The sequence below is a fragment of the Phascolarctos cinereus genome, unplaced genomic scaffold (genome assembly GCF_003287225.1).
Source record: "Phascolarctos cinereus isolate Bilbo 61053 unplaced genomic scaffold, phaCin_HiC Scaffold_726;HRSCAF=1367, whole genome shotgun sequence".
Classification (NCBI taxonomy): domain Eukaryota; kingdom Metazoa; phylum Chordata; class Mammalia; order Diprotodontia; family Phascolarctidae; genus Phascolarctos; species Phascolarctos cinereus.
This window is the reverse complement of record NW_027556098.1, coordinates 376,430,463-376,454,450: the sequence shown is the minus strand read 5'-3', so window position 1 is coordinate 376,454,450 and position 23,988 is coordinate 376,430,463. Positions and strand designations below refer to the sequence as shown.

Genomic DNA, 23,988 nt, shown 5'->3' with positions numbered 1-23,988 from the left:
CAGTAAAGTTTGGCCAAGCCTAAACTCTTGAAGAAGTGCTCCCTGTATCTTGTACCTGTTGCTATATTTTGGTCATGGTGACCTGGCTATACAGTACAGTGTCTAGCTTGACTGCACATCTTTAATTGCTTCTTTGGTATTCAGCAAACTAAGGGGCTAAATACAGACATGTATATTGTTCTCTTTGTTTTGTTTTCTGTTTCCATAGATTGTGAGCCAAAACACTGGCCAGTTGATGGGAGGGGAGATTGGCCCATTAGGGCTATTTAATCTGGTTCTTAGCTCCTGTAACTCTGTTTCCCCTCATCAGAGCACCTGGTGGAGGGACACCCTATTCTCAACAATAGCAAATAAATTAACTTTCTGTTTCTCCTTAAAAAACCTCTAAGAGTGTTTTTTAATTTGAATGGCATCCCACACAATTTGGTGCGTTGGCCGGGAAATAAGCCTCTTAGGAGTCGACTCTCTCTAAGGGCTGAGAGCAGGCGCTCACCCACCATTTTTCTTGGTGGCTGTCAGACTTGGGGATCGATCTTCCTGGGCGGCAGACGTCCTGAAGAGAGGAACTCGGAGGAACAGAAACTACCCTGGGAAAAGGAAAAAAAAAAAAGGGAAAATCTCCAGTAGTGGTGGGAGTAAAACTCCAGCTGGTGGAGAGAGGGTTCACGTAAGTTATAGGCGTATAACCTGAGGACGTGCCAGAACTTGTGGGTCTTTGGGCTAGGACAGACTATCCCTGGAGAGATGCCGACAGGTGAGTGCTCAGGTGAATGAAGGAAGGGGGCGACCCCTCCGGGAGGGCCTAAAAGGTCCCGAAAAATTCGTAGGTCACTGACCTGGGAGGGTCTGGCACCACGGAGCAGAGAAAAAAAAAAAGGTATACCAAGAAAATAGTCCCTTAGGGAATAAGCTTTAGAATTGGAATGAACAACCAAAATATAAAGGGAAAGAAAAAGAAAATGATTAAATATGATTTGATGATTTGAGGATTCTACAGCAATTTGTTATATGCTTATTTTTTGTGTTTATGTCTGTGTATGTGGTATGATTGATTGTCCGAGTGTGTAATCTGATATCTTTTGCAGCTAGGTGGCAAGAATAAGCATTCTAAGGGCTGCAGATAGGTTTTCTTTCTCTCTCTCTTTTTCCTCCCTGGTAATAGCAGCCTCATAGGAATGGGTGGATGGGAGAAAGACAGAAAAATACTCTACAATCTGAATAGAGATTTTGAAAGTAAATAGGTTTGGAAACTCTTGAAGAGTTGTTAGAAAATATGCTCTTCCTAAGTTGGAATGCAGGAGAGAGAAAGGGAGAAAAATCAGATCAAAGGGAGGCAGGCTAAATAAGTTTTTAAGCATTCCCTGCCTTACCTAAAAGAGAAAAGTTTTTGTGTACCAGAACACGAACAAAAAGTAATTTATGGGCAGCCAGAGGCTGTGCTGAGGTCAGTGGCTTGTTGGGGATGACCGGGTTCGGTGGCTGCTGAGGAAATGAAATGTGATGTTCAGAACTTATTACACTATTTGGCATTAAGGTAAATTGGGAAAATGTAAGGATCTGAAATTTGATATTAAAGTAAATTGAAAGAAACTAAAGAACAGTGGGGAAAAAAACTGTGTAAGACAAGTGAATTGTTTAGAATGTATAGTAAAGTTGTAAAAGCAGTTTGGCAAGAGAGAGGGGGAGGGAGAGCCCTATTCAATTATCTCCCTTCAGAAATGCAAAAGAAAGGTATGTAGTGGTCAATTAATTAGTAAGCTCCAGAGGTGTCTACCTGGAGGGAAAGCAAAAAGTAGTTAGAATACTGGCCCAGCATATTTTAAATTGACCTGATTACAACAGGTGATTCCAAACTGTTTGTGAAACTTTTCCAAGAAAATGTGGACATGAATGGGGAACTGAAATATTGAAGAAACATATACATTTGTGGATAATATTGCTTTATTTTAAGAGCACATAGTTATTTGGCATTAAGGAATTTATTAACTATATGGCCCCAAGAAAGTTTTATTTAGTTTACTGTTCAGTAAGGGGATGGTGGTGGAATTCATTCCCAGGGATATTACGAAGATCACATGACTATAAAGGTGCTTGGCACAATGCTTAGCATAAAACAAATGCTATCTGAATGTAAACTGTTTTAAGTTAAATATAATTGCTTTATGTTCGTTAACTTTATATGGATTTTCTGATATGAAGTTTATGTCAATGGTGATGAGATGAATGATTCTCTGTGTAAGGCAATTTGGGTCTCTGTCTGATTAAAGTTACCAGAGTGGTAATTAATTGGTTTTGGTTTTAAAGTTTAAATAGATGATAGTTGTTTATGGTATTGTTGCATTTTAAAAATTTTCCTTTATTGCATAATTTAGTAAGCAACTGTATCATCTGTGTTGTTAGAAAAAGCAATTTATCTTGTAATCTAAATGTTTTTAGGTTCCTTTTTAAGGCTAACAACCTGGTTTGTTGGGGGATGGGCAGTATGAGCCAGGCTGTTAAGGCAGGGTCTAGTGGTCATGGGAAAATCTAGGCTTTGAAGTACCTTGATTGGGACTGACATTGAGGTGGAATGGGGGTATCAGACCAGTGAAAGACAATGATGGGCTAGCATAGATTAAAAAAAAAAAAGAAGTCAGTCTATAGGGGTGGGAGTGGCCCCAGGAGACTGTTGGACCTGGTGAAGGGGTCTAGAAAGATTTTTTTGGGGGGGTCTGTTTTCAATTGTATTGGTTATGTTGCTGGAAGGGCAATTTCTTTTATAATCTGGAATATTAAATTAATTGTGTCTTCAGAGAAAAGAGAAAAAGGAATGAATTTGGCTGTTAGGGCATTCTATATGGTCCTGTTTTGTAACATTTCAAGTATTATAATTTAAGAAAGCATAAAATTTCCAAATGTTGTCTTTATTTAAATGGAATTGTCAGTTAAAATAGTTTTGTTATCATTTATGATGTGGAAAGAAAGGGATTGTGGCACCAGTATCAGCCCTCTCTGGGGTACGTCAGTTCCCCTTACTTTGTAAACTTGCAGTTCCTAGACAATGAACTTGACTTACTGAGAAGTTGCAAGTTTATGTACAATAGATAGAAATGATTTCTAATGATTGGCTTTTACACCAAGACAAGTTTAAATTTGAGAAGGAAAGATGTAAAGTGAGATCTCTTATGTGAGTCCTGGTAAATTTTGTTGCTTATTGCAACTCCATGGCAGTAAAATTAACTATATCTGGCTTTAAGCTGTGATTAGTGAAACTTGCTGTTTGAGGTAAAAGGCTCTTGGGACTATAATTAATTTTGTTTTGAGTTAAATCAGTATCCGAGAGAAATGCCAGGGAATGTGATTCTGTACTGGTAGCAGGTGAAGGTCTACTTAGAGGAAATGTGATTTATTTGGGGGAAAAAAAAGGCCGAGGGGACAATCTTAGCTTCAATCTAGGATGGGATCCTCCTGGCTCAGTTTCCCCATTGTGTTCCTTTGGAAAGGAATGTTTCCCACCTGACTATTCCTGAGTTTGGCTACGATGTGGAACAGATACTGCATGATTGGAGAACTGTGACTCTAACTGAATTTAAACAAAGCTAAGGACATGTCCCTGCTCTTTTTCCTTCTACAGTAAGTTTCTATGATTAGAGCAAGTAGTTAGTAAAAGATATGAGTTCTTTTGTGTTATCTTACTGGGAAATCTAATGATATTTTTATTTAGAACTAGAACATGTGCAGAAATTTATGCAAACTGCTTGGAACTAACCTTAAGATGTTCCCTTTGTTTAAAATAATTCTAAGAGCAGCAGTATTTTTCCTGTAATCAGTCTCTTACTGTTACCAATATGAGATTTTATTACAACACCTTTTGACCAAGGAACTTTGTGATATTTAGGGATTCTGTGACAACTAGGAATTTAGTTTCTTGATAATACTCTGGAATTTGTGTTACTTAAGGACTTTTGCACCAACTTGGTAAGATTTTATGAATAAGAGGGGAAGTGCATGCAAGCTATTTAGGGCTCATTTTAGAGATGTTCCTTAAGCAATGCGAGATTATAGTCATATCTTACTGATTGTTGGAACTTGCTGGGACTAATGACTGACTGTTTCTGAGTTTAACTCCAGGTGTTAAATATCAAGGAAGGTTGTTTGAACCACTGATCCATGATGCCAGTAGCCCTGTGAGGGGCAAGTATGAACTGCAGGTATGATTTCAAGGGAAGATTGAGAGGGCAACTGTTCTACATGTGCTGAGGTGGGACCCTCTTGACTTGATTCCTTAACTGAAACCTGGCAGACTCTAAGTCTGGCTCAATGCAGTTTGCAGTTTGACACAACACTCTGCCTGGAACTGACAGGAAGTCGGGGGGGGAAATATTGTTCCCTTACTCTAATCTCTTAGTGGCAAGTTTCTATAATCAGAAGATTTAGTAAGTACAGTAACAAAATTACTAAAATAATTGATTATGGAACATCTTAAGTTACTATAGAACTGGGACTAGTGTTCATGTGTGTTCCCATATGAGTTAGGGTCTGTAGAAGGCCGGCTCTGGGGAGTTGTAGGGCTTAGGCCAGCCCGGGTCTTACCTGTAGATTGCACTAAGCCCGACAGCTGTGAAACTCAGGATGTTGGCTCACCCCCCCCCCCCCCCCCCCCCCGTCTCTTGAGAACAGGATGCAGGAAGGGAGGAAACAGAAAGGGTACAGGACAGGACGCAGGAAAGAAAGTAGCAGACAAGGCACAAGGAAGTAAGGAAATCACTTAATTAGGTTTGTGCTTTTCATGGAAAATAATGTCACTATTGCTTGATCCAGTACTATATAAGCCTGAGCCCTCAGATCAATAAACGGAGTTTGTTCTTCACTGCTCTCACCTGGCCCGTGATTCTTTCTCTCTTCACACTCTGCCAGCATCAGACCACGGCCATGGACGCAGGCGCTCACGGCAAGGGTCCCTTAATTCTTGGTAATGGTATGGAGACAATTAGGGGCTTGTGAGAATGTTATTTTGTTATCTGGATAATATCATACTTGTCTCAAGTTTTGTTACAATTAATAATGTTAAAAGAAGAAAGGCTTATGGTTTATTTTGTAAATGCCATCAAAGAAACATAGTATGACTGAAAGTTTAAGATCATATATGTACTGTGTTAAAATTGATTATTTAATATATCTATGAATGTACTGGAGCCTGTTATTAATCCCTTAGTGAAATTTCATCCCCCTGGTGAGGAAATTAATAATGGATAAATTTAAAGTAAGACACTGGGTTTCGGTGTGAATTTCTTAAACATGACAATTGGCCATAGTTCCAATTTTGAGTTTGTAAAAATGATCAGGGTTATAAGGATTAGAAATAGTAATTTAAGGGGCAGCTAGGTGGTGCAGTGGATAGAGCAATGGCCTTGGATTCAGGAGGACCTGAGTTCAAATCCAACCTCAGACACATAACACATATTAGCTGTGTGACCTTGGGCAAGTCACTTAACCCCATTGCCTACCCCCCCCAAAAAAAGATGTACTTTGGGGGCAGCTAGGTGGTGCAGTGGATAGAGCACCGGCCCTGAAGTCAGGAGGACCTGAGTTCAAATGTGGCCTCAGACCAAACACTTGACACTTACTAGCTGTGTGACCCTGGGCAAGTCACTTAACCCCAATTGCCTAAAAGCAAACAAACAAACAAATAAATAAATAGTAATTTAAAACTGTGCTAAGAACACTGTTGTAGGAGAATGGACAGAAAGCTGGTTCCTACGAGAAGACAAGAAGAAAAAGATGCTGTGCTGGAGATGGCTGGAACGAATACCAAGGACAAGAGGACTTCATTGATGATGTTCTCTGCCAGACAGCTGTATAAGAAAAGACTTTTTTGAATCTTAAAGGGACAATTGAATTATTGTTTTCTTTTGGGTCTCTGTATCTCCATTTATGAAGGGATTGTCCCTTTGATTTGTTAACATATAGATCAATCCTTCCCATATTTACTTAAAGGGGTGATAGTTAGAGAAGAAAAAGAGCTGAGAAGAATTTGAATTCAGATGTAATTGTGAAAGATGCCAAGAGGGCCAAGTATTAAAGCTATCATAAGAATGATAATTTCTATATGTGATAATATGGAAATGCAATTGATGTCATCTGAAATTTATACTTTGTATTACAAAAGTTATTATTGTTTCTAAATTGTATTTCTAAAACTCTTAGATTGTAAAATTTGAGGAGAGTCAGGGTTGGGTGCTAGTTTGAGACCACCCTGATGGTTATTAAGATTTAATGGTGTGTGAGAAGTCTTCAGATAGTATAAAAGAAGAGGAAGGATTGAATGGGATGTCCCAGTGAAGACTTCTCAGTGTAATTAAGGTTTGGGATAAGGGTGAGTGGGATGAAGTGTCCTGTGAAGACTTCTTAAAAGAATAAATAGAAATTGTATTGAGACTCAAGGCAGGCATAGCAGCCTGACAGGCCTAAGTTTCGATTTACTAGAAATCACCTGATTTAAGGAATCTAGCCCCAGGTACCCCCCCCCCATGTCATTGTTAAATCCTTGAACCCCACCCCCCCAACTCCGCCAGTATTTTGTTGATATACCTGTTGCTATATTTCAGTCATGGTGACCTTGCTACACAGTACAGTGTCTAGCTTGGCTGCACATTTTTAATTGCTTCTTTGATGTTATTTCAGCAAACTAAGAAATATGGATGTGTATATTGTTCTTTGTTTTGTTTTCAATTTCTATGGTAGAATTTCTTGTTGAGACTGTGAGCCAAGAAGTGGACAGTTGGTGGGAGGGGGGAATTTGCCCATTAGGGCTATTTAATCTAGTTCTTTGTTTTCTATACCTTGTCTGCCCTCATCAGGGCATCCTGGTGGAGGGACACCCTATTCTCGAGAACAGTAAATAAACTTTGTTTCTCCTTGAAAAACCTGTTTTTCGTTTTTTTGAGTGGCATCCCACACACTTTGTATTTCCAGCACATAGTAGGCACAATGTTTATTGATTGACCAGTGCTTTGCACACACTAATACTTTTTGATTTAAAAAAATGAAAGGGTGGTCTGGGTCCTCTCTCCAGCTCTGATCCTAGATTGACAATGCAAGCATCTCCATTTTAAATGTGAAATCTTGCCCCAGGTCACATGACTAGGAAGTGGACGTGCCATAATTTGAATTATGGTCTTCTGACTCTAAATTCAAAACCACCACACTAAGAATCAGTGGGGCTACTGCTTGATTTTCCAATCTTGAAGCTCAACAGAGTCAGGAAAATAGCATGTATATAGCGTCTGTTTGCAGAGTGCAGTTCAACAACACCCTGTGAGCAAGGGCTCTCGTTGGCTCCACTCGATGAGGAAATGGTGACTCAGCTAGATCGATTTCCCCAGAGACAGTCGGTCAGTGTCTGAGCTGGATTTTGAACCTCTGCCTTCCTCACCATCCACGTGGCCTCTGTGATCATCCTCATGAAGGGCAGCGGGGTGGGGTGGAGAGGCCTGGTTTTGAGTCAGAGGAACTTGCTCTGTTCTCTTAATTACCTGACCTATTACTCTCATCTTTTGGCAGCCCTTACCATTCACCTATGAGCACCCTCTCCTCCTAAAGATTCTCTCCATCTCTGGGTTTTTGTAACTCTTTTCTCCTGGTTCTCCTGCTTCCTACTGAGTCTTCTTTGCTGGATCTTCATCTATGCCATGTCCACTGCCAGTAGCTGTCCCCCCCACGCTCTCTCTTGACCCTCTCACTTGGTAACCTCATCAGCTCCCAAAGGTCAGTTATCATCTCCATGCAGATGACTCCCTTACCCAAGCCCTCTTCTAACCTTCACTCTTGCATCACCAGCTGCCTACTGGACATTCTGAGCCTGAGGTCTGGCAGCCCTCTCGACCTCACTGTATCCCAACTCATTATCGCCCTCCCTGCCCAAACCATCCCTCTTCATAATGCCCCTCTTACTGTCCTGGGCACCGCCACCCTCCCAGGTACCCAGGCTCGCCACCGTGGCGTCATCCTCCACTCCAACTCTTACTCACCCCATATATCCAGTTAGATGTCATTTGGTTCTACTTCCCTGCTTCTTCAATGTGTCTGCCCCTCTTCACTCACCCAATCAACACCCTAGTGTAGGCCATTATCACTTCTTGGTGAGACTACTGCACAAGCTTCCTATGTGGTCTCCCTCTTCTCCACTCCAGCCCATTCTCCACACACCCACCAGTAGTTTTTTTTCCTTTTTGTTTTAGGCAATCGAGGTTAAGTGACTTGCCCACGGTCATACAGCTAGTAAGTGTCAAGTATTTGGTCTGAGGCCAGATTTGAACTTAGGTCCTCCTGACTTCAGGGCCAGTGCTCTATCCACTGCGCCACCTAGCTGCCCCCCAGTGATTTTCTTAAAATACAAGTATGACCATGTCACCTCTCCCCTCACTGAACTCCCAGTGGCTCCTATTCCCTCCAGGATCTAGATAAAACTCCTCTTTCTGGCATTTGAAGCCCTTCACAATCTGGGCCCTTCCAGCCTCTCCAGTGTTCTAGCCCTCCATCTAGCCCTACTGGCCTATTTGCTGTTCTTCCCAAATGACACTCTCTTCCTGGTCCCCTCATCTTTGCCCAAGCTGTCCCCCATGCCTACCATGCACTTTGTTCACTTTGACTTCAGAATCTCTAATTTGCTTCAAGCCTCAGATCAGGGGCTTCCTTCCACATGGAAATTTCCCCAAACCCTACAGCTGCCAGTGCCCTCCCCAAGCTAGATTGTGTTTGATGCGTCAAAATATTTTGGAGACACTCTGTTTTCCAAAGCTAAGGCCTCACAAGCAGCCTGTGCCCTGAGCGTGGCATAACAATAATTCTTTATGCCCTGGAATGATCTCACCCTCTGGCAAAGCATATTGCTTGGACTAGCACCAGGTGTTCACTACGGAATTGAGCTTCCCTGATTTTCCAGGGCCTTCCACATCGCACGTTCACAATCCCCGTTTCTTGTCACTGACAAGTATTGTGCTCCTGTTCCTGCCACAGAACTCCAGCTCCGTGCCCCACAGAGTGGGATGACCCCCAAGACTTGAGACAATCCTGTTCCCACAGGGCCAGTGGGAACAGTGTCAGACTCCAGTCCTCTTGTGGCATATGAGACTTGCCTTCGGTCCAGTATGTTAAGTTCTCTTTCCTAGGAGGGGGGCTTCCATACGCACATGTCATTTTCCTCACTCTGAAATTCATTAAACTCTTGCTTTGTGTCTTGACTCTTCTGCCTCTAGCCGGCTGCTTGTTTGGCTCCGGCCACTCACAGGTTGGAGGCCAGCTCTGATGGGGTTGATGTTGAATTCTGAGCATACTTACACATGCACATATTATCTCCCCCAGTAGAAAGTAAACTCTTTGAGGTCAGGGACAGTTTCACATCTGCCTTTGGGTTCCTAGTGCTTAGCACCGTATAGGAGTACACAGCAGGAGCATAATAAATGAACAGCTTACTGGAGCGGATAGAGCACTGGCCTTGAAGTCAGAGTAACATGGGATCAAATCCTTCCTCAAACACTAGCTGCGTTAGCTTGGACAAGTCAATTAACCCTTTGTCTCAGTTGTAGCTGTAAAATAAAGGGTTTGGATTGAATGGACTCTAGGGTCCCTTCCTAGGGACCTTGATCCTAAATCTACGACCCAGTAAACTATTAATCTTCTGACACTACCTATAAGACCCTGCGCAAGTCACCTCCCTGGGCCTCAGTTTCTCCATCTGTAGAAATGTGTGTCTGTGCATAGGGGTGTAATGGACGGCCTCTGGAATTATTTCCAGCTCCATGTGTCTGATTCTCAGCATTAACTTTTCTCTATGAACTGTTTTCTCTTCACTTTCTAAAACACCCCTGGTCTGAAAGGCCGAGTCCATTTAATCTCTAGGTGGGCACTGGGAAGGGTGGCTCACAGATCAGGCAGGCCTTAGTTCAAGCCCTCTTCATGCTGTTTGGTTCCTGCTCTCCTTCAAGAACCTCGACTTCCCCCATCCCTCAAATCGTACGTCCCAGCTGAGCGCCAAAGCAATCTCCACTCCCCTTGCTCCCCATGGCACTAGTGGCGTTCTGCAGGCTCACTGGCATTCCACCTTTTATTTACATTGACTAGAGATAGACATTTAAAAATCATTTTCAGGTAGAGAATGGCATCAGAGGGTTTCCAATGTCACAGTCCTGCAATTGGCAGGATGGCACCCAGGCAGCAGCCCTTCAGGAAATCCTAAGAAGGCTTTAATCTTCAGCAGCACTAAAGCCCTTTCCATCCCCAGATAACAGATGGCAATTGGGGGGGAGGTCAGTCATCAAAGCCTTGGATGGAAAGGCTGAGCTCTTAAAAGGGAAGCAGGATACAATGAGGAAGGGGCTCCAAGGCCTTCTCCTAGCACCCTCCACAATGTCCTTCTTCTCAGGGTCAAAGATGATGGAAAATGTACCAGGAAAACTTCCAGACTCATAAGCCTCTTCGTGGGGAGGATTTGGGGCTTCTTCCTCTGACCCAATTCATCCAGCTTACCTGAGGGAAGCTTTTCTAGCCACGTGTACTGAACTGAAGTTGATTTCCTACAGAGGTCACTTCCCAATTCCTTTTCTTTGGCATCCCCTAGCCCTGGCACTACCATTTCTGGGCTACTGTCAGTGTGTCCTTTCATGTGGAAAAGGGATAGCACGATTTGTTCTGAAGGTCCGTGCCAGCCTGTTGGGGAAGGCAGGGCAGAAGCGGGGAAGTCACAGCCTGGAGCTGAAAGTGGCCTGGGCCACTTTTGAATTGCTTTTTCTATCCAACGCCTTGCAGATAAATTTTCCAGCTTCCAACAACTTCGGAAGGCTCACTCCCTTGAAGAAATAAGTCATAAAATGGAAGTTACAGTTTGTCAGTAACCACTAGCCTGGGGTGGAAGGAGAGGGAGCAAACACCTGACAGATGGAAACACATGGCTGGTAAAGTCAGATGGTAATAAAAATAAAGGAAAAATGGTCTATCTTTACGTGGGAAAATATAGCTTAGCAGCAGTTACATGGCTGTGAGACCTTATGGGGTCAGGGAAAGAGGAAGGAAAACAATCAGCCAGATCAGAAACCTTTTAGCCCTTCTCTACCATCCTGTGAGGCTGAGAATCTTGGCCAGTCTGAGCCTGTTTGTTTCATTAACAGAGACAGAAGGACACCATGGGAATTGTTAGGCCAGTGTAATGGAGATTGTACCAGTCTGGGGAGAAGTCAAGAAGCCTGGCTTCCAACGAGCTTGTGATCTTTAGCAAAGGCAGGGCCTCAATTCCCCCTTCTGTGAAGTGGGGAAGTTAAGACTAGATAATTTCTAAGGCCTCTATCAGTTCTAACACCCTCTATTCTAAAGACCCTCCCGGCTCTGACATTCTGTGTTCTAAGGGTCCTTTTGGCTCTGCCATTATAGGTTCTAAGCGCCCTCCCTTGCCAGCTCTGATAGCCTCTCAGCTCTGGTATTCTATATTCTGGGGTCCCTCTGAGTTCTCACATTCTGTGGTCCTCGTCTTCAAACATCTTAAGGGTAGTGATATGAGAAAAGGATTAGTCTTATTCCACTTGGTCCCAGTAAAGAGAAAATGGGGGGAAATTGGGAGGAGTTGAATTTTAACTCAATGTATGAAAAAAATCTATGAACAACTAAAGCTGTCTTATCAAAAGAATCTAGTACTGGATAAGAAACAGAGAAGCTGATCAGCAGAACAGACTACGTACACAATAAACAGAAGTAAACAGCCAAAGAAACTTAGTGACTGATGATTCAAGCTTTTGGGAAATTGCTGGGAAAACTGGCAATCAGTGTGGCAGAAACTAAACATAGACCAACATCTCACAAAGTATACCATGATAAGATTAAAATGGGTACGTGAAATCTAGACATAAAGAACGATACATGATTTAGACATAAAGAATGATATCATAAGCAAATTAGGGGAACATAGGAAAAATTACCTGTCAGATCTATGGATGAGAGAAGAGTTCACGACCAAACAACAGACAGAGAAGACCATGGGAGGTAAAATGGATAATTTTGATTGCATCAAATTTAAAAGGTTTTGCATAAACAAAAAAAGTTTTCGCAGAAACTAAACCAAGGAAGCTAAATTAGAATGAAAGAAGGAAACTGGGGAAAAAAATGTTTACAGCACATTTCTCTGATAAAAGCCTTATTTCTCTAATATAAAGGGAACTGAGCCAAAAGCATAAAAATAAGAGCCATTCCCTAACTGATAAACAGTCAAAGGTATATGCACAGGTAGTTTTCAGAAGAAAAAAAAATCAAAGCTAGCAATAATGATATAAAAATGCTCTAATTTACTACTACAGAAATGCAAATTAAAACAACTCTAAGGTACCACTTCACACCTATGAGATTGGCTAACATGACAGAAAAGGAAAGTGCAAATGTTGAAGGGGATGAGGAAAGACAGGTACAGTAATGCACTATTGGTGGATTGTGTTCCAATCATTTGGGACAACAATTTGAAACTATGCCCAAAAGTCTATAAAACTATGCATACCTTTTGACCCAGTAACACCACTCCTTGGTCTATACTCCAAGGAGATGAGGGCCGTCGCAGAGAAAAAAAGGGAAAAGGACTCATATGCACAAAAATATCTGTATCAGTTCTTTTGCGGTAGCAAAAATTGGAAACTGAGGAAATGCCCATCAGTGGGGGAATGGCTGAACAAGGTGTAGTATATGATTGCGATGGAATACTACTGTGCCACAAGAAATGATGTTTTAGAGAAATGATGGTTTTAGAAAAAACTGGTTAGACTTGTATGAACTGATGCCAAAGGAAGTAAGGAGAACCAGGAGAAAATTCTAACAGCAATTGTTAGAATAGTAAAAGCAATACTGTACTGATAATCAACTGTGAAGGACAGCTGCTTTGATCAATACAAAATCACAATTCCAAAGGACTCACAATGAAAAATGCCATCCATCTTGAGAGGGAGAGAGAACTGATGGACTCAGCATGCAGAATGAAGCAGATTTGTTTTTCTTGCCCCCCCCCAAGTGTTTTGTATGACTTCACTTGTATAATGACTAGAGTATTCTTGCTTCTCAATGTGTGGGGGAGAGGCTGGAGGGAGAGAATTTAGAACTGAGAATTAAAAATTAAAAAACAACAACAAAACCAAAGCAAGCTGTTGCCAAGTGGAATGGGCTCTTAGGGAGCACTGGGTTCCCAACATTAGGTCTTCAAGCAAGGACCAGATGATCTCTTATCAGCCACACTGCAGTCATTTCCTATCAATACGTTAGACTCTCTACCGCTGACTTCCTGTGTTTTAAGTTTTTACTTTGGCTTCCACATTCTACTTTGCTCTAAGCTCTCTTTTATTCCTAATGTTTCATGGCTCCTGACTGCCTCACTTCAGCAGCCTATTAACTCTGCTGCATCCAGGGCATCCACATAACCATGAAATCTGTGTTTGTTGATCTTTTCCTCCTTAATTTTGTGCAGAAAAATACCAGGCCCCTTCAGGAAAACCGTCTGTTCAGGTAGGGGATAATGTAAACCAAAGAACTGTCTGGTGGCTTTGGCACCGTGACCACTAGGGGGCAGATGATACTCACTGTTTCGATTCCCAGTCCATTCAGCATGTACAGAAGGTCTTCTGTTGCCACATTTCCTGATGCACCCTTAGCATAGGGGCAGCCCCCAAGCCCAGCAACCGATGAATCCACCACAGTCACTCCCATCTGGAAATGTAAGTACAACGAGAAATGGCTGCCTTGTGCAAGGAGGCCACCTTTGCTTTTGAGGATTCTGGGACATTCCCTCGACCTCTGTGAATTCCCCCCCCTTGGTTGGAGGAGATGCTTGCAACTCCACCACCGAGGAGCCATTCCTTGGGCTTAAGGGGCTACTTGTTACAAGTAAAGACCCCTGGGAAACATAAACACATTAGGCTGTCATCAGGCCCAGACACCTCACTGTAAAGTGGATTATTTTACTGGATTTCTTTCCAGGGGGAAAATATTACAGGTACATAGGAAGAGGAATAAAACTTTAGGAGATACCTGGGGGTATGAAGGTAGGAGAAATCCAGAGAGGGAGAAAATGTTTAAGTGGGACGAATCAAAAACAAACTTGAAAGTTTCAGAATGTTAGGACTGGAAGGCACCCTGGAGGCCATCTACTCTGATGACTCATTTTATAGAAGAGGACAACCTAGGCCCTGAGAGGTGAAGTGACCTTCCCACAGTCCTGCAGGTGGTAAGCAGTAGAGCAGGATTCAAATCCAGTGCTTTGCAATACTCTTATTTTACAGGGCTAGGAAACTGAGGCCCACACAGGTAGCATGACTTACTCAGGGCCCATAGTGGTAAATGAGAGACAAAGTCAGGGAATCCTAGGGCCTCAAACCTCATAATTCTGCCTAGGTCAACCAGTCCTGGTCATGGTGAGTACATGCCACAAAGGTTCTTTAAAATTTCCTCTTAGGGGCAGCTAGGTGGCACAATGAATAGAACTTCAGCCTTGGAGTCAGGAGGACCTGAGTTCAAATCTGGCCTCAGACACTTGACACTTAACTAGCTGTGTGACCGTGGGCAAAGTCACTTAACCCCAACTGCCTCACCAACACAAACAAGTAAACAGATATTTAGAAAATTCCTCTCCAATGCCCAGGGAAGACAGCGAGGAAAAGACTAAGTCAGGTGACTGAGAGGCCACAGCTGGTGATGAAGGAATTAAATCTTCTCAGAAAATCTCTACCAACAGGTAAACGGGCAGAGGAGCTGGCTTCTGGTGCCTCCCCTGGGCTAGGACCCTCCAAGCTGTTGCCAGCTCTCCCTCTTCCTGATGCTGGCCACCACACAAGTTAGGAAAGAAAGACCAGACACCTGAAGAGAGAGGGGAGGTCACGGGCCTATCTAGCCTTGAGAAGACAGGACAGCAAAGGGGACTAGAGCTGATGAGGCTGACCCCAAGCTCTGGCCACCCCTCTAGCTTCCTCTGCCCTCCCCCCTTCTGAGCCTGGAATTGACTCTTCCTAGTGCTGGCTGCAAATGCTTCCCCCATCTTTTGAGACAAAACTCAGGATGCCATCTGCTCCATGAAGACTCAGAAGATCACCCAATCCTGGGCAGAAGTGACTGATCTCTGCCGCCTCCGATTCTAAACAGACACTCCTGTCTAGCTCTTCAACCCCTCCACAACTTTGCCTCAAACTACTTTTCATCCTTATACACTCCATCTCCAGTCTCCACATCTTTGCCCTGGATGTGCTCCTTCCTTACCTTCGCCTAAGTGAATCCCTCTTCTACACACAGCCTTTCCTGATCATTCCCCTTGTGGGTTCCCTCAAGAAAACATCTGCTCCTTGCAAGCAAGAACTGTTTCATTTGGTTTCTGTATGCCTGTTGCCTAGCAGTACGTGGCAGAGTAAGTGCTTAACAAAGAATTCCTGAGTGATTTATTATTTGTGTATTTGTTTTAGTAGCTAGGTGGCACAGTAGACAGAGTGCTGGGCCTGGAGTCAGGAAGACCTGAGTTCAAATCAGGCTTCTGACACTTGACTAGCTGCGGCAAGTCACTTAACTTGTTTGCCTCAGTTTCATCATCTGTAAAATAGGGGTTAAAAATAGCACCCATCTCCCAGAGTTGTTGTGGTGATCAAATGAGATAACTGTAAAGAATTTACACAGTGCCTGACACATAGTAAATGCTATACAAATGTTAACTAGTATTATTATATACTAGCTATATGTTAGTTATTAGTTATACAACACATTAGCTACGGGTTAGCTATTATATTCTTCTTCTCCTCTTCCATTCTGGGCTGAGAGCTCAGTCTGGGTTTAGTATTCAGGTGCTTATCACTTTGTTGTTCAACCCTAGGGTGTGCAAGGTAAGGTGAGTGGTTATATTTCAGACGTAGGGCTGGCATCCAAAGAACTTTATTCCTTACGAGGGCAATGAATGGAACTGATGGAGTCTCCTTTTCACGGGGATGTTAGCAGAACAGAGCCTCAGTGCAAACCACACTAACGTCCACCCCTCTGGGATCTCTGGGAGAAGGGATGATAGGACTCAGATCTGGAAAGGGCTGTGACATCATCTAGTCCAACCTGCTCATTTTACAAAGGAGGAAACTGAGACCAAGGGTTTAAGTGACTTGCCCAACGCAGAAGCGCCAGGATTTCAACCCGTGTCTATTAGATCCGATTCTACCCCTCCCTTCCCCCCACAGCATACGTTTCCTCTGTTAAAGATTCACTTCCTTTCCTTTACCTGAAGAGCCATTAAGATGTTGGTGAGGGCTTGTCCATAGGTGTCATGGCAATGGACGGCCAGGGCACTCACTGGCACCTCTTTCATGACAGCAGACAGCATATCCTTCATTCCAACCAGGGTGCCCACACCAATAGTGTCACCCAGTGAGATCTCATAGCAGCCCATTGAATACAGCTTCTTAGCCACCTGGAGAGTGAAGAGGACACTAGGCAGGGGGTGACCTCCACAGACTGAGAGATACAGGTGAAGGAAGAGAAACACTCGGCCCTCTATTGCAATATGGCCACCAAGTGGTCATGGCATAAAGAGGCAACTTCATCTAGGGCTGAGGAAAATCACAGGAGACATTTCTTCCGGATCTTGCCTCAGTAACACCCAAGAGTCACAGGGCTGGAGGGGCTGTCAGAAGCCATTAAACCAAACTCACACCCGTGCACGAACTGCTTCTTAGAGCACCCTTGAAAAATCTCCATCAGTCTTTGCTTAAGAAGCAGCAGCCGCCCAGAGAAGACGCCCAAACTCTCTCTCCCACAGGACAGCAATCACATTACTCTCCCAACCCCAGTTTCCATTTCTCCCCTAGCTTTCCCTAGAGCTATGTCCACAGATGATAGATAAATGTTTGCTAACATTTGCTAATGTTTTTCCCTTGGAAAGAGGGCAAGGGATTCATAGAGCCCACATCCAGGCACAGAAATAATCTCTCCAATGAGACTTCAGGTGAGCCCTGCATATGGGAAAGGTTGCCTGTCCCCTGGTGAACATGGGTTAGTTCTCAGACAGACCCTTCAATGATGAGGGCTTCACGGGAGCACAAACAGCGCCTCCAAACACTGGAAGGAAGGAGGGGTTGCTGAGCTTGGCTCTGCTCGGCTTCAGGTTCAGAGGAGCAGAATGTCACTCAACGCAAGGGAAGGAACTCCCCCATTCCTGACAGCGTCCTGGAGTGGAACGGGCCACCTCTGGAGCCTTCGGGGTCCCATCTGGGAAAGTCCGTCAGCAGAGGCTGGAAAACCACTGGCTGTGGAGAAGGCTTGTGAGCTCTCGGTGCCCCTGGCCTCCCGTGGTCTTCCCACCCACAAGGCAGCCAAACCTTCACAAAACTCCCATTCCAACAGAGACACACCTCAGCTACTTTGGCTGGGGAGATTTTCCCTTCGTACGGGCATCCAAGCACACAGGACACGTACCTGCCAGGAAAACACGCCCTTGTCAGGGAAGCCCCAAGTGGTGAAAGAACCAAGGCCCAGACAGAGCCCTGTGAGGGGTCATGCTACCCCCGCCCACCCTCTGCTGGGGCCGGGGGGAGACGTATGAAGCCTGAGCCAAGATGGTTGGCCAGGCCCCAGGCTCTCATCTTCCCAACAAGGCCACAGTCACAAGGGAAGGAGTCTGGTCTTCATATAGGAATGTTTTCCCTAAACCTGAATAACACTTCTAAGAGCCTATGATTCCACCTACGTAGATTTGCAGATCACAGCCCTTCCTATGGAGACAAGCTGCTGGGGCCAAAGGTCATTACCCAGTGACAATGCACCCCTCTACGCTTCCTGGGGCTGCCTTCCAGACAAAGGTCAAGGGCTTGCCTTGGAGAGCTTGTGCTGAGCTTGGGGAGATTCAGGGTCTCCTCTATGCCATGAGGAGGCATCAGTGAAGGATGTCAGTGGAGGCTCTCACTAATAATGGTAATGCTGTCTTAGAATCACCGAGAATTCAAAAGAACCAAGACTTTTTCCATTTTTCTGACTTCATTTTCTCACTGCATCTCTCAAAGTCATGGAATCATGGATTCCATTTTATGGATGGGGAACCTGATGCTCAGAGTGATCATGAATGCTCCAAGGTCACAAGCTTCAGAACTGGAAGGGACCTCAGAGGGTCCTTCAGTGAAACCTCAATATACAGGAGAGGAAACTGAGGCTCACAGAGGTTGAGAAGGCTCTAAGGTCACAAGCTTCGGAGCTGGAAGGGACCTCAGAGGCCATCCAGTGAAACCTCCTCACACTAAGGAACAGAAAACCGAGGCCCACTGAGGCTAAGAGACTTGTCAAGGCCACACAAGGAGCAAGTGGCAAGGATCTGAACCCAGACTTTCTGAATTGCGATCCAGCCGGCACAGCTGGTGGCAGAGCCCAGACGACGGGTGGTGGCCCTCAGACCGAGGCAGCATGCTGCCCCGGCAGATTCAGCTCAGGCCTCCCCCGACAAACCGAGGGATGAGTGGCCGCTGCCTCGAGCCATGCTGCAGGGAGCTTCTGAGGGGCAGGGAAAGCAGGGCCTGTGGGCTCACCCTCGCACAGGAATGTCGGCGGCTCTGGCAGCACTCAGGACCTTCTCAAAGCGCTCCAGGCTCTCGTCGATGGAGCAGTTAATGTTCTTCTTGGTGAAGAGCTCCGAAGCAGCCCCAAAGATGGCCACTTCCTCGGCCCCCGAAGAAACCTAGCAACAATTGCAGTACGCCTGTAACAACAATGCTGGCTCTGGAGCTACGGCCTGCCTTCAGCGCCCAGCTCTGCCTCCTCCTGCCTTTGGAACCTGGGGCACCTCCCTCCTCTCTAAAAAGAGGGGGTCCAATCAGCTGGCCCGAGGCCCCTTCCAGCTCAGCAGCTGTGCTTCCTAGGGGTCAGAGGGAGCACCACAATAGCACCTAAAGCCCTCTTCTCAACCAGGGGTCTGACGGCCAATCGATGGGGAAACTGTTCAGTTAGACCCAGGATCCAAGCCTTGGCTAACTGCCTTTTTCACTGGGAATTGACAGACCTTGGCAGCAACCCTTACTGATTCTGTATACCCGTCGTGTCTCCTCCGCTGCAGTGATAATCCTACGGCACTAAGCGTTCTACAATTAGAGGCTCAGAGTGGAAGCTCCTCGAGGACAGGAGCTGGCTCTCTTTCTATCTTTGTCACCTCAGGACCTAATACATAACAGGCATTTAATACACGTCTGGGGAATGGAAACAGTAACTCAGTGCTTGTTTAGACTAGCTAAAAGGTCACTAGAGTCAATTTAGAATTGGAAGGGCCTTGGAACCAATTTCCTCATATTACAGATGATGAAACTGAGGCCCAAAGGGGCCTCACGTGCCTTGCCCATGGCTGCAAAGGCAGAAGCAGGATCTGAACCCAGGTCCTCTGGCTCCCAAGCCCGGTGCTCTTTCCACTGGGGAAAGCAAACAAAATAACCCTTCCCAGAGCAAGGCCCTCCCAGAGGGGGTGAGCACTGAGCCTCAGAGACCAGCAGGGGTCGCTGGGAGCCAAGGCCTGAAGCTTGGGCTCTGATCGATGGAACATGCTCCTTTTACCGCTGCCTGGAAGCCTGTGAGGTTGGGGGTCAGCACTGGGTAGCGGATGCCAGGAAGCTTCCTGATGCCCTTCAGGACTTCAGCGTGGTCTGCCATCTGGGGAGGGGGGAGAGAAGCACCCCAGGGTTAGAAGGAACCTGGGGCATTCAGGATTCTCAGTTACAGAGAATCACCCAGGATCTGAAGAGTCAGAGGGCTAGAACCAAAAGGGACCTCAGGGGCCATCTAGCAGCACCCCACTACATAGATGAGGAAACTGAGGCACCGGGCAGGACGTAGGCTTGAGTGCTGAGCCCCCAGCAGTGGAACAGAAGGCCCGGCTCCTACAGAACAGCAGTGAGGGTGGTGACAAACGAGGTGTACAACCAAACGGGAAGGCACAGGATCAGGGGCCCCATTTTACAGAAGGGAAAACTAAGGCCACGAGAAGCTGTGAATTCTCCAGGGTCATAAGCTCACAGCTTTGAGTGGGAAGGGACTCCATGTCATCTAGTCAAACCTCTTAATGAGGAGGAAACTGAGGCCCATGGAGGGGAAATGACTTGGCCCAGGCCACGCTCAGTGAGCAGAGCCAGCTGTGGAATGAAGGCCTCCTGACTCCTAGATTTGTCCTCTATACCACTGCTCAGAGTGAAGTGAGGGAGGCCTGCAGTGTAGACATGTGATGTGACCTTCACTCCAGCCTCCCCAAACTCTGGGCCCCTTTGGGGCTCAGTTCCTGGCCATGTCCTACATGGAGATTTCCTGGCCCCCCCACCAAGTTGTAGCACCCTCTCCTTCTCTACTGTATCCCCCGGCCCCAGTAGAATTTAGTAAGCTCCTTGGAGGCAGGGACAGTTTCCTTTTGTCACTGTACCCCAGTGGGGTCTGGCACACAGCAGTGGCTTAATAAATGTTTTGCTGGACTAGATCAGGAGACTATGATGGACAAGGGCATGGTATGCCCAAAGAAGCCTAGCAATACCCACCTGCAAAAGATTTCAATTCCCAGCACAACAAGTGAAGCTTTCTAACCCCAAAAGCCCCACCCTGCAGGCTGCTCTCACCTGGGGCACCCACTTGGGGGAAACGAAGCTGGTGGCCTCAATGACAGGGAGTCCTGACTCAGACAACATGTCTATCAGCCTGATTTTCAACTGAGCAGGTACAATAGACTGCAGAAGGAAGAGAGGCAGAGAGAGAACTCAATAATGAACTTATAGCAGGAAGTTCCTGGCCCTGGGACTCAACAGCAAACCCAACCTCTGAACTGTCATGCAGACTCCTAGGCCAAGCCCTGGTCCACAGGGCAGGATCTTTCTTAAGCTCAGTCAATATTTACGTTGGGCCAGAAACTGGCCAAATGACAAGAACCACAGGGAACACGGATGCAGAACAGCACTGCACCCCAGAGCCCACACACCTGCAGGCACGCCCCACAGCTGCCATCAACCCTTCGTCTCCTTCACCTGCTTGTCCCCAGAACTTCTCCCTCACAGCCCCCATCCAGCTGGTCCTCAAGTCCCGTCAATTCTTCCTTCACTTTGAACTGCTGACTTTCTACTCCAGACCCTCTAGCACTGTGGGTCCTAGCGCCTGATTTCTCCCTCCTCTAATCTCTTGTTCTAGACTGAAACTACCATGTCCATCTTCATGCCACTCCTCTAAGCTTGGAATGACTCCACATGACATCTAAGTAAGAGGAACAGACCATTTTACATCTTAGAGATGACAGAATCATAGACCTAGAACTCTCTGGGTTATCCGCTCTGACTCCCTCATTTTACAGCTGAGGAAACTGAGGCTCAGCGAAGTAAAGAGAGGTAATCTAGTAAGTGTCTGAGGTGGGATCTGGACCCAGGGTCCCCTGACTCCTTGGTCCGGCACTCTAGTCCCTACTGTCTCCTTACTGATTGCCATCCCTGAACACCACTTTGTCTCAGCTCTACCAGTGCTTGGTGAATGAATTAAATACCATATCTGAATGAGCCAACATAGCAGGTATTCCATAAGTGCTGGGTTAATAGATTTTCCACGTTTACCTTTTCATTTTGCAGACCATCTCGAGGGCCGACCTCCACGATTTTAACCTTCTTTGGGAGTGCAGGTAGACTGAATGAGCTGATCTTGAACACAGGAAGGAAGAGAAGGAATAACTCAAATAACTGAACATCATTCAGAAACACGAACACCATTTTAATCCTTTGGCCCAGATTATGAACAAAAAGGAACCTTCCAAGCCTGAAATCCACCTTTTTTGGGGGGGAGGCAATTGGGGTTAAGTGACCTGCCCAGGGTCACACAGCTAGTAAGTGGCAAGTGTTTGGTCTGAGGTTGCATTTGAACTCAGGTGCTCCTGACTTCAGGGCCGATGCTCTATTCACTGCACCACCTAGCTGCCCCTAAATCCACCTTTTAAAAAAACTTAAATTTATTTATTTCAATTAACAACAACAATAAACCCCACCTTTTGTCCCTCCCCCTTCCCATGCCTCAAAGACAAAAGAAGAGCCTTGTAACAAACATTTATAACCAAGCAAAAACTGGTCACGTCCAAAAGACGGATGTCTCGATATGTACCTGGAGTCCATCCTTTCTCTAGCAGGAGATGGAGGACATCCATCTTTTTTAAAACGACACAAATAACACAGAAACTGTTCTACTGCCGGGATCTGTCTTCAAGAGCAAATGTAGAAGTTCCCATTTATTTACCCCTCCCTCAGCACAAGGTCCTCAGGGAAGAATTTCAGTCCTTTCTGACCCACAACATCTCCTCAGACCCCACCTAAAGCTTTGATTTTTTTTTACTCTTTTTTTTTCTTTTGTGAGGCAATTGGGGTCAAGTGACTTGCCCAGAGTCACACAGCTAGTAAGTGTTATGTGTCTGAGGCCGCATTAGAACTCAGGTACTCCTGACTTCAGGGCCGGCACTCTATCCACTGTGCCACCTAGCTGTCCCTAAAGCTTTGATTTTTAACTGTCCTATACTTCCATCTGTTACAGATTTTTGTGTCTGTGCATGAGGTAGAGCCCTGGTCTGTGGAGTCAGGAAGACGGAGTCTGAGTCCCAACTCAGCCAGTTACCAGTTGTGTGACCCTGGGCAAGTCACTTAACCTCTGTGGTGCCTCACTTACAGCAAATCTGTAAAACAGGATAACAGCACCTAACTTTCAGGGTTGCAGAGTGCTATATAAACTTGAGGTGCCGTTGTTATTACTAGACAGTGTGCCTCCGTGCAGGGCAGGGACCGTGTCTTACCTAGACTTTACAGTGTGCCCTCAAAGTCTGGTACTCCATAATCGACGGCTAACTTGAACTGTCACCTCCCCCCCGCAAAGAGAACAGGCGCAAGAATAGATCAGAGTGGACTCCGGAAAACTTGGGTTCAAATCCCACTTCTGATATTTACTAGTTATGGGACCAGGAGCAGGTTTTTTCTCCTCTCTGGGAGAATAATTATGCAAGCAAACATATGCAGAGCATATGGGGGACAAATGGGAAATCATCCACGAAGGGCCCGGGAAGGCTTCCTGTAGGAGGTGGGCTTTTAGGTGGGACTTAAAGGCCGCCAGGGAGGTCAGGAGTCGGGGGAGTGTTCCAGGCAAGGGGACTGCACAGAACTGTTTGCAAGCTGTGCTCCCCAGGAGCTCCTCGAGGGCAGGGTCTGTCTTTCGCCTTTCTTCCTATCCCCAGCACATAGCCTAGTGCCTGGCATACAGTAGGCGCCTCATAAATGCTTACGGACTGGAAGGAGGAATCATCCGGTCCAAAGGCTTCATTTTGGAGGTACGGAAAGGGAGGCCCTAAGCCTGCCAGGCCCAAGGGAAAAGGGGCCTAGTGCGAATCCTGTCGATTCCTAAGCCAGGTTTGCCCCTGACCCTCCCCCTTCAACTCCTCCCCAAACTCAGTTAAGGTCAGGGTGGCGGGCGTCACTGAAGACAGAAGGGGGCGGAGAAAAGAAGGGAAGAGCCGGGGTGCAGAGCAGTTGGGGGGTGTGTGTGTGGGTGCACGGGGGGGAACTTACAGCCCGCAGGGAAGACACCCCTACCATCCTTGGTAATCCCAACGATCTCCAGAACGGCCTCATACCAGAACGCTCGAACCACGCAGGCGCCGTACGCGCGCGGGGTCACACGGTGGGGCCGCGCACAGGGCGGGGGCGGGGCCTGCCCATGGGGGCGGAGCCTGCACCTGGGAGCGCGTGCCCGCAGCGGGTCGCTACAGTCCCCTACGCTCCCCTGTATGTCCTGGTCCTCCGGCTCCCCCCTCGTGGCCCTTTGGTGCATGGCCCTCCCGCCGAGTATTACAGGACTTCGGCCTTCCACCCTCCTCTCAAGCAAGTCAAAACACGCCTAGATCCTTCAGCCAAGCCTCCGAGGCTCGTTTGTTCACCAGTCCCCTCCCTCTGCCCTTTACCCTCGATTCAAGTCAAGTTAACAAGCCTTGGTCTTGGCCAGGCT

The 23,988-nt window shown here is 46.1% G+C and overlaps 1 protein-coding gene across 2 annotated transcripts; it reads right to left on the bottom strand.

Moving 5' to 3' along the window:
* Window positions 1-101: 101 nt before the first annotated feature.
* Window positions 102-23,661, bottom strand: HMGCL (3-hydroxy-3-methylglutaryl-CoA lyase). Of its 2 annotated transcripts, none has more exons than XM_020983078.2 (9): window positions 23,553-23,661; window positions 21,570-21,653; window positions 20,595-20,702; window positions 19,549-19,644; window positions 18,537-18,685; window positions 17,373-17,436; window positions 16,244-16,432; window positions 13,582-13,707; window positions 102-587 (listed from the first exon to the last, which is right to left on the bottom strand). In XM_020983078.2, the coding sequence occupies exons 1-9, from the start codon at window positions 23,613-23,615 to the stop codon at window positions 516-518; spliced, it is 951 nt and encodes a 316-aa protein (XP_020838737.1). In that variant the 5' UTR covers window positions 23,616-23,661; the 3' UTR covers window positions 102-515. The 2 variants fall into 2 exon arrangements, with proteins under 2 accessions (XP_020838737.1, XP_020838736.1); XM_020983077.2 differs by lacking the exon at window positions 102-587 and adding an exon at window positions 10,067-10,826.
* Between the last annotated feature and the right edge of the window lie 327 nt (window positions 23,662-23,988).